This window comes from Haliotis rufescens, unplaced genomic scaffold, assembly GCF_023055435.1.
Source record: "Haliotis rufescens isolate VD_foot unplaced genomic scaffold, xgHalRufe1.0.p SCAF_56, whole genome shotgun sequence".
Classification (NCBI taxonomy): Eukaryota; Metazoa; Mollusca; class Gastropoda; order Lepetellida; family Haliotidae; genus Haliotis; species Haliotis rufescens.
In genome coordinates, this window is record NW_025964290.1 from 2,366,788 (window position 1) to 2,378,188 (window position 11,401).

General features: G+C 45.2%; 1 protein-coding gene across 1 annotated transcript; it reads right to left on the bottom strand.

Annotated features, from left to right (window-relative positions):
• Positions 1-3,492: 3,492 nt before the first annotated feature.
• On the bottom strand, positions 3,493-3,918 carry LOC125374384 (serine/arginine repetitive matrix protein 5-like). The gene has a single exon (XM_048385234.1). The coding sequence runs from the start codon at positions 3,916-3,918 to the stop codon at positions 3,493-3,495; it is 426 nt and encodes a 141-aa protein (XP_048241191.1).
• Positions 3,919-11,401: the final 7,483 nt, after the last annotated feature.

An 11,401-nucleotide genomic window follows, 5' to 3' on the forward strand; every position in this document is an offset into this window, starting at 1 on the left:
GGGCTCCCGGCTAGCTGATTGGCTGGGAGGATTTCGGGTCCTGCTGCTTCCCGGGCACGGGCTGCGGCTCTCGGTTATCTTCAGCAAGAGTGGCGGACATGGCCGACCACCACACTCCCCCCTATTTACAGGAACCTGACGTCTTCTGGGACCTGCGGTGGGGTAGGACCCTATATTCTGCCCTGGTAGACTACCGGGATTTTCAGAGGTTGACATTTCATCTTCTATAAAGATATCCACCTCGGGGTCCCAAAGCCCTTCGGGACTAGTAAACACTTCTTAGATCTCCATTTTCAGCCTTAATTTTCCGACCTGGATTCAACTCGGAAATCTTGGTCTCCTCCCAAGTTTCTATTCTCTATGGGGATCCTCCATGCAAGATCCCTTGTCCTCTGTTCTGGACAGAACTCCATGCCTGTACGTTCTGGTTTCTTGTGGCCCGGTAAAACTACTTGGCCCCTTGGACCTTGCACCTGATGCCCAACAAAAATACCGGGCTAAGTGGTGGATGTTCCACTTTTGGACTACACGCTGGAGTTCCTCTATGCCGCAATGGTCCAGGAGACTTTCACATTCTGCTGCCACCTGGCTGGCCAGATCAGAACACCCCAGTGGTGGAACAAGAAAACCAAGACCTATACCCTCCTGTCAGACCCAAGTTCCCCGAGAGTAGCTGGGGAGCAATGGATAATCGCCAGGCATGGATCGGGCGAGGGAAGAAAGACAAGTCGAGGGTGATGGCACTAATATACAAGAGAGGACTGCCAACCTGCAAATGTATCATGCAGTCAGCATGGACGTGAGAAATCGCCGGACATACCCCCTGGCACCTGAGGCAACACCAGAGTCCGAAAGTCAGAGCCAAGCGGTTGCGTACCGAGCAAGCGGTGACTCGGATGATGTGGATGAGGAACTGGTCCAGGGTGTGTGAGAGCTCACTGTCCCCTCGGGGAACGAAAACAACGACACCAGCAGCATCAACAGTGATGTCCCGGACCGGAGCAACATCCTAATAAAGCAGATGAAGTGTAAATTGTCACTGGAATATCACATACCCTTCATGTCTTTTTACATTTAAAATTTTCAACATCTCCTTCATGTAACAGGGTTTTGGAATGGCTCTGGATGCCATGGGCTGTAGGAAAGTCCAGTACTCGTTAACCTGGGACAGGGTGAGTGCATTGATGAGCAATGCCAGCACCCTCCAGTACATCAGACAAGCTGGTGAATTTATGGGGTTTAGGCTGAGGCGAGGAGGTTGTGACACCCCTCCCTCCTAATTAGCTCCCTCATCCCCGCACACGCCAGTCGAGCGATCCCGCTGTCTGATGGGATCATGAGGCAGTGATTGGCATATTCTACCAGCTGGAAGACAGTCCCCTCCGCTCCCAGGATCCATCGAGCCAATTGGTTTAAAGCAGACTCCCTTCTAGAGAGCGTTTCCGGGTCTTGCATGGTTGTTTCCGTTTCCTTGTCCTTAAAATACCATGGCAGATGCCGGTCCACGACATGCCTCTTTAACTTTTTTGTCTTGGCAGGGCAACCCCGCAGCGGACAACGGGATTCGATGTGGTCCCGCCTGATGCCTTGCCTGCTGGACTGACCCTGTGGTACTCCACCCGAACTATCCCTTCCGGGCGGAGGCGGACTAACGCTTTTCTTGCATGCCTTCCTGGGTGCCTGGCTCTGGCCTTCCCAAGGTATTCTTCTCTTCCCTTCCGGGCTGACCGGGGCTTCCATGCCTTCCCATTTTTTCTCGTCTTCCCAGGATATTTTCCTTCTTGGCGGGCTGTCCGGGACTTCCATGCATTCCCACTCCTTTTCGCCTTCCCAAGATATTCTCCTTATTGGCGGGCTGTCCGGGACTTCCATGCCTTCCCACTGGTTTTTACCCGTCGTGCTCGCCGAGGCCTCTTCTTTGCCTGCTGGCTGGTCTCTGAAGAAGTCCTGAGCCCTGCTTTTGAGAAGGTCCTGAGCCCTGCCCCCGCGACTGGTCTTGGCTGGAAAAACCACGGTGAATTGAGTCTTCCTCCTAGGGAGGGCTTCAGTCACCATTTCTTTCTGAACCTCAGCTGTAGGCGCCTTCTCCGTGAAAGGGGCTCGTTCACCTGCCTGCCTGACGGGCGACCCCAGCAGATATCCCCTCCATCTCTTCTCTCGTTCACGAGGGCCTACCTCTCGTGTGATCTCTATGTCAGGGAGCATATGACCATCCTCTGACTGTGGCTGTGCGTCCATCTCCGGCTGGGTCCAGCAGGGGTGGAAATTTGCCATTTCCCGACTCCCGGGGCAAGTAGAAATACGAGGTCAGGCAACAAAATCACTTACTTTAACTTGTCCGGAGGCAAGTAATATTTGAAATTACTATCACTGTCTACATGTCTAACTACTGGTAAAATGGTACAATAAATGAATTGAGAGAAATTTTGTAATCGCGCTTTCGTAACATCGCCTGTTTTTTTCCCGTAGTTATAACAAGCCATTTCATTAGATTAAAATTGGTTTCTAATGACGCTTTCTTGCCGAAATCTGCTACAAGTTTCGTGATTGGTCTATTTTGAGCATGTGGCCTTAGGCAGCCAATCAAATTACAGGTGTGATACCAAGCTCGTGTTTGATAAATTTCTGAAGTTGGCGAAAGATTTTTGTTAAATCTTGTTATTCTGAACGTTTTAAGCAGGAAATCATGATATATTTTAAAAATATGGAACTTCGTGAATGTATCGTGCTAGGTTACGAGCAGTGACAAAGATTTTTCATGCATATATTTTTGCATTAAACATCGTGTCCGAGCCGAGAATTCAAGGCGACGAAAGCCGAGATGTCATTTGACTTACATTACACGCGATCGCACGAAAAGATGGAAATAATAACTTAGATGTAAGTTTGATTACTTTTAGATATATTTTTGTTGATTTTATTTATTACTTTGTATAATATATTTAAAGATTTGTTTAAAACGTCTTTATTTTGCTCTTCGACATGTTCAATGTGGACCCGTTGTCGAAATGTGTGTCCGAGAATTTTATTTTCAATGACATCGCAGGAAATAGTGAATAATTTTTTAATATTTCGATAAAAAATTTGAAATGGAACACGTATTTCAGACATTGTGAAATGTGATAGATTTAATAAATGAATGATATTACAGGTAGGTCCATAAAAATATATACTATTTTGACGTGACTACGGCTTGGCCAGCCTACGGTGTCTGGGGACTCGATATTTCTTGGCCGGAAAACCGGCCTACGGTGTTGAAAGAGATAAACACATATTGATGATTTGAAGTTTTATTTTGAAATTATTCGGGCAAGTGAAAATGAAATCAGGGCAAGTGAAAATTGTCTTTAAACTTGTCCGATGGCAAGTGAAGTTGTTTTTTTAAATTTCCACCCCTGGTCCAGGAAGGTAACGTGAGGGGTCTAATGCTTCTCTCGGGTGAGTGATTTAGTCCTGTGGCTTGGCCACTCGTTGAGGAAGGTCCACTGTCTTTCAGCGTGTACCTGTGTCCATGTTCCGGCGTTCACCTGGACTGTTGCCCGATCCGCCTGCACGACGGACCAGGACCGGTTTGTGATTTCGTTGAAGGCTGTTCGTGCCTTCTGTCTTCACTCGACCACGTGTTTGGCTCTGCTGGCTCTGCTGGCTCTGGCTCTGACTCCGGTACGAGCTCCTCCGAGGACTGGGGCTCCTATGACCGGCAGTACTCCTTGGGGAGCTCCTACGGCTGCTGAGTCTATCCAGGATTACGCTGGGACTTTTGTGTCTTGAGTGTCTCTCCCCACGACGATTGGGGCTGCGCGAGCTCCTAGTTCTCCGTGAACGGTGTTGGCTGGGGCACCTATAACGATGAGATGGCACTTCTGGGCTCGGGCTCCGCCTTTGATGAGGCCTTTCCTCTTGCCCGGAATCCGCCATCACGACGGACTCGCTGTGTCTCTGAGGGGCGGTAGACCGGTCTCTTTGACTAACCACCTTCTTCCTTCACTACAATCATATGGATGTACCCACAGGCTCGATCAATCCAAGTAAATCTACAGGTAAATGTTGAACCACATCATAGATCGGGGTTGTCATCTTGCTTTTGTTAACTAGATCTAGTTAATGTAAAACACATGATTAGGGCTGGGACGATACACAAGGTCACGATACGATACGTATCATGATAGTGGGGTCACGATACGATACGTACGATACGATACAAATAATAACGTCACAAGCTGGTGGAAGATGATGAAAGTTTAATGTAAAATAGTTCTCATCAAATAACTAAATATTTTCTTCAGAACATGTGTCAAACACAGCACATGTCACTCAATAGCAAGACTCAAAACACCTGAGTTAAGGAGCCTGACTAAATACCTGGATTTTCTGCAATAAAAATGCATTCTAAATGTCATCTGAACAGCAGAACTATTTGGTAAAAACAACCACTGGTTTGTGATTTTTCTCACAATGATTAATGAAAGGCAAATTGTCTGAAGCTCTGAACTTGAATAATCAACATCACACTAATTAGTAAATCACAAAGTCAGACATGTTTAACTGATGTCTGAACATTAACTATTTCAAACAATGGAAGTTTTGGCCTTTTACCAACTTCAGCCGCTGCAGCTAGCTACAGATCTCAAACAAACTGAAATATGCTCAGTTTTATGCTGTTATGTAACCTAAACCTGATACTGTTGCCTAGGTTACAGACACACTAATATCACAGTTCACAACTCTAAACTCACATATATCATAAATATAAAATATGATGGCACTTTGGAAACAATAAAAACCGTCAATGATTGCAAATTTGCAATGAACAGTAACTTTGGCATTTAAAACTAAACTGAATTGCCTCAGCTCAAACCTTAAGTGTTCAAACAAAATCTTAATATCATGATCACTTGATCATATCAGACACATGAAAAGTTAGGGCTTTTCACATCAGCTGTTGATGAGCCTGTCGTCTTACTGTTTACCTTCGTCGGCTTCGATGGTGTGTCAACGTTGGATAGCTCGATCCCGAGGTGTCGCTGCAGGTGAAATGTCATATTTGTGGTGTTACCACTGTGGTCAAGTTCAGCATGACATTCGCGGCACACAACTCTGTCTTTTGCCGCCTGACGCACGCCATTGCTAGTTAGTACTCCCTTAAACCCAAAATGCCGCCACACACGCGACCTGTAAGCTGCCGGGGGTCTACAATGTTGATTTCTCTCCAACTCCCAGTCCCATCACCGACCACGCTTCCAGTCGCCATGTTTGAAGGCTGAAACTAATACAAGTCATTTGATTGGTCGTACTACGAAAATCAACCAATCATATTTGCCCTTGTATCATCGCTTGATTTTCTTTACTGACTGCGTTGGAACAAAACGGATGATGTAAACAGCGGCAAATACGTTTTGTTACTCGTAGTATATCAGCTGTGTATCGTTTTGTATCGTTACATAGACCCACGAAATGTAATGTATCATGATACATCGATGTATCGGTGAATCGTCCCAGCCCTATTGTTACAAACACATCACACACATACAACATTCCAGAGAATGTATACTGCACACATACTCCACGCATTACACTGCATGATTGCTATGCTACTCACACTGTACATGATGCTTGTAAGCTATGTTACAAACACATCACACATATACTACGCACACTCGCCACAGGCATTATAATTATCACAACCAATTTATCTCATGTTTGTACCAACATTTCTACATAAGTGCTACACTATGCATTATGCATGTATGCTAACTAGGTTTTGCTAAGCGACATCAATGAACAGAAAGTAAACCATGCACATTTTTTAAGGAAACGGGATACAAACGAGCAAGCTCATTGAATGCATACAGACCATACAAGACAATACAAGACAATACAAAAGGGCTCATGTTATCATAGGGAGAAGCTCAGTTTAGCTGTATTGACGATCAAACATAAGGACGTGTTGTTCTGTCTGTAGTAGACAGAACCGTTACACAGCATATAAAGCACGGACACAATGTTCGAGCATACCACACACTCACATGCTTCACAACATTCACAGCAAGTTTACTGTAAGCATCAAGCGGTGATGTGTCACTGACTGTAGACGTGAAGAAAGACGTTGACTTCACGAGCGCATATCATCGTTCATTGTATATCTAAATCTTGACGAACATTAACATGTTTCACGAAGTTCAAATTGTTTATCGATATCACCTGTGAAGATCTACAGACACAGAGTAACAGTAAACAACAATTTCATGTGCAGTTGTACTTACGTTGGCATATATGATTATGAAGCATAGAGCCGTAATTGTTATCAACAGTTCACGTGATTGTACACGGGCATTATGAATATCTCAAACATTTTATCTCATGTTTGTACTAACGTTTCTTTGTCTTGACTCAGACTAATCACCATCTTGAGTTTAGTAGACTCTGTATGTTGTCAGCAGTTGATTCAGCCAAGCGTCCTTCGTTGGGAGAGAACATGTTCTTCCACCTGTTGTTTCCATGACGTGACATCATATGAGCTACGTCGCTGGTGGTTGTCTTGACATAGACAGAATTATGTCTACGTGGTCTCTCACACTTTCAGGCCTCAGAATAGCTTGCACTGCACAAACAATGCTATAGGGTCCGGAAGCTGTTACCCATCCACCTGAACAAACATAAACAAAGTCACTAATAGCACAAATAAAGTGATGGAAGACATCTGGTTTACTCTTGCTTTTAACCGAAATTAGTTCTCATCATTTGGCCAACCGCCTGAGACTGCCCCCGTGGTCTAGTAGGAGAGCGTCTGCTGGGAAAGCGGAAGGTTTAGGGTTCAATCCCTGGCCGCATCATACAAGAAGACGTAAAAAGAAAGTTTCCATTTCTTCTATGAATTTGATGTATTTTATGTTTATATTACAGTGATCCCTCGCTATTGTGCTCTTCGATAAAGCGCTACCTCGGTTACTACGGGCGGTAACGCATGGCTCCCAAAATTTAAACCATGATTGGGTAAAACACAAATAATTTTCATCACACTGAATTTATGTACACTTTTAATACTGAGAATTTTACACAGCCGTGATTGTATTGTTGTTCGTTGTTCATTTGCACATAACGCTTCTCATTGCATAATCAACCGTTTATCGCTGAATGGAGTTCTAATAATCTGTTTGCAAACATCAGCGGCAAGTCCCGGAAATACGATTGTTCTACTAGTTAACTTTTCACATTATACATCCTTTGATCTTAGAAGCGCATGCATGCAATAAAAGAGAACCACAAGCGAAGTTCATATTCTTAATTAGTTGGCAATCCAATTTGAGGCGACACTGTCAACTCACATGTAGTTGCTGTCACAACACGACGGTCATTCCTTTTGATTCGGATCAAGTAACCGTATCAAACCAATTAATCTGGTTTGAATGTGTATCTATATTTGTATGAATGCGCACATGTAATAAATTTTAGTGCTGGTCAAAACTCTTGTTTTCCGTATTTTAAGCAACATGACCAATCAATGCCACTGAAACACTCTGTACTTGTGTAATGAATTGTGATTGGCTCTTCACTCATAGCGTCTGTTACAACCATTATCGATCGATATTTTCATGTAAGTAGACTACTTTCACATTGAATGTGAAAGTTAAGGCTTGTAAATAATAACAAACGGCGAAAACATAATGGATATATATTTTTACACTATGAACGGTAAACAACTTGTATCATTACAATGTGCAAGACAAGGCGAAGATCGCGAGATTGGCCGAGCGCGCTCTCCCGCCTCGGCCTCGGTTAAACGGCTCATCGTCTATAACGCCCAACAATTATTTGGACCCCATTGGTAGCGTTGAAGCACAGTGAGCACAGTGGTCAATGAGCTGTTGTACTGCCGGCTGAAATGAACACGTCCTTTGTTGTCGAAAAGTTCTACATATTGCATCAACATAAACATGTTTAGGCAGTTTCCTTTTCCTGTTTGTAACACAGAGTATCACATTTATGTTTAATGAAGCTGAATGAAAGCTAAACTGATTTTATTTACATGTTACTGTCTTTATCATTAAGCTGACTACAGTAGCAAGTGTATTGAAAATTAACCTTGACAAGAACTTGTATCAACATCAGCACAGAGCAAGACAAATTCCTTTTAAAAGGGAACAATGAGCTTTCACTGGATGATAACTTACCTTTTGTCTTTCTGTAGACGACGTGTGACGATACTTTTAATCCGCTGTATGAGGTGTCCATAAAGCTGTGGATTCATCATTCGAAACTTCTCAGGAGGATTGTTTGTGATATGGATGCATAGAAACTTATGACATTTATCTTTTTCTGTTTAAATGCTTTATTAATTTTACGCAACAATATCATGAGATACTTTATCATGTAACATTGCATGACACATCTTTGCTTGAGCACTGTATCTTATTGTCTGCTCCTCTTGTTACCTCTGCAGCTGTCAGTGGATGCAAATCCTGCCTTTACATCCTGGTATGGATACCTCTGGAGAAACATAGTGTGCCTCGGTCCTCGCCCGTCTGTATTTCACTATCAGCATGTCAGTTTTCAGTTTTCCTTTGATTGTTTCTGTCATGTTCTTGTTTGGTTGTGGACTGCGAAAATGTAGTAGCAGTGAAGGACGAACATGTAGTTCCCAGGTGACATCACATCTAGGAAGAAGCTGTTGTGGTTCATCTCCCTGTGTAGTTCCCAGGTGACATCACATCTAGGAAGAAGCTGTTGCTGTTCATCTCCCTGTGTAACTGCTCTTCTACTCGTGAATTTAGTATTTCTTTCATTTTGGGAACAAACCTGACCCACCTCAGCAATTCCTCTTCTGATTTTGTGTTTCCATCATGAAATCGATCAAGCAAACAGAACGTTTCCTTTGAGGATGGCAAGTCAGTGTCGGAGTCCAGAGCATTGACTGGAGCTGCTGTCAGCCATTCCTTCATGAAAGGAATACTCTTTGAAAATATCCCTTCTGTAGCTTTCTGTATGTTGTCAGCAGTTGATTGCGGCTAAGCTATCTTCGTTGGGAGAGAATGTGTTCTTCCACCAGTTGTTGCGGTGATGTGACATCATAGGGGCTACGTCGCTTACGATGACTAGTGGTTGTCTTGACATACACAGAATTATGTCTACGTGGTCTCTCACACTTTTAGGCCTCAGAATAGCTTTGACTGCATACACTGTTGTATCGGTTCCGGATGCTGATACCCAACAAACATCAATGAAGTCACTAGCACCACAAATGTGGTGATGGTAGAAATCAGGATTACCCTTGCTTTTAACAGGAATAAGTTGGCACCTTTTGGCCTGCCGCCTGAGACTGCCCCAGTGGTCTAGTGGTAGAGTGTCTGCCCGGAGAGAGCAGAAGGTCTAGGGTTCGATCACTGGCCGCATCATACGGAAAAATAGTTAAAAGGTGGTTTCCATTTCTTCTATGAATTTGATTCATTTATAGTGATAACTGATGTCGGTGCTATCCCGACGATAATAGCACCAGTGGCACTAGTTGACACTATAGTGAGTCGGTTCTATAAACAAAGTTAAGTGAATGGTCAATATGACGTCTACTTACTCTGAATGCTTGAAACTCAACTGATTCCCTCATGGGCTCCCGGCTAGCTGATTGGCTGGGAGGATTTCGGGTCCTGCTGCTTCCCGGGCACGGGCTGCGGCTCTCGGTTATCTTCGGCAAGAGTGGCGGACATGGCCGACCACCACACTCCCCCCTATTTACAGGAACCTGACGTCTTCTGGGACCTGCGGTGGGGTAGGACCCTATATTCTGCCCTGGTAGACTACCGGGATTTTCAGAGGTTGACATTTCATCTTCTATAAAGATATCCACCTCGGAGTCCCAAAGCCCTTCGGGACTAGTAAACACTTCTTAGATCTCCATTTTCAGCCTTAATTTTCCGACCTGGATTCAACTCGGAAATCTTGGTCTCCTCCCAAGTTTCTATTCTCTATGGGGATCCTCCATGCAAGATCCCTTGTCCTCTGTTCTGGACAGAACTCCATGCCTGTACGTTCTGGTTTCTTGTGGCCCGGTAAAACTACTTGGCCCCTTGGACCTTGCACCTGATGCCCAACAAAAATACCGGGCTAAGTGGTGGATGTTCCACTTTTGGACTACACGCTGGAGTTCCTCTATGCCGCAATGGTCCAGGAGACTTTCACATTCTGCTGCCACCTGGCTGGCCAGATCAGAACACAAGAAAACCAAGACCTATACCCTCCTGTCAGACCCAAGTTCCCCGAGAGTAGCTGGGGAGCAATGGATAATCGCCAGGCATGGATCGGGCGAGGGAAGAAAGACAAGTCGAGGGTGATGGCACTAATATACAAGAGAGGACTGCCAACCTGCAAATGTATCATGCAGTCAGCATGGACGTGAGAAATCGCCGGACATACCCCCTGGCACCTGAGGCAACACCAGAGTCCGAAAGTCAGAGCCAAGCGGTTGCGTACCGAGCAAGCGGTGACTCGGATGATGTGGATGAGGAACTGGTCCAGGGTGTGTGAGAGCTCACTGTCCCCTCGGGGAACGAAAACAACGACACCAGCAGCATCAACAGTGATGTCCCGGACCGGAGCAACATCCTAATAAAGCAGATGAAGTGTAAATTGTCACTGGAATATCACATACCCTTCATGTCTTTTTACATTTTAAATTTTCAACATCTCCTTCATGTAACAGGGTTTTGGAATGGCTCTGGATGCCATGGGCTGTAGGAAAGTCCGGTACTCGTTAACCTGGGACAGGGTGAGTGCATTGATGAGCAATGCCAGCACCCTCCAGTACATTAGACAAGCTGGTGAATTTATGGGGTTTAGGCTGAGGCGAGGAGGTTGTGACACCCCTCCCTCCTAATTAGCTCCCTCATCCCCGCACACGCCAGTCGAGCGATCTCGCTGTCTGATGGGATTACGAGGCAGTGATTGGCATATTCTACCAGCTGGAAGACAGTCCCCTCCGCTCCCAGATCCATCGAGCCAGTTGGTTTAAAGCAGACGCCCTTCTAGAGTGTGTTTCCGGGCCTTGCATGGTTGTTTCCGTTTCCTTGTCCTTAAAATACCATGGCAGATGCCCCTGTGGTACTCGACCCGAACTATCCCTTCCGGGCGGGGGCGGACTAACGCTTTTCTTGAATGCCTTCCTGGTTGCCTGGCTCTGGCCTTCCCAAGGTATTCTTCTCTTCCCTGCCGGGCTGACCGGGACTTCAATGCCTTCCCATTTTTTCTCCTCTTCTCAGGATATTTTCCTTCTTGGCGGGCTGCCCGGGACTTCCATGCATTCCCAGTCCTTTTCGCCTTCCCAAGGTATTCTTCTCTTCCTGCCGGGCTGACTGGTTTTTACCCTTCGTGCTCTCCGAGGCCTCTTCTTTGCCTGCTGGCTGGTCTCTGA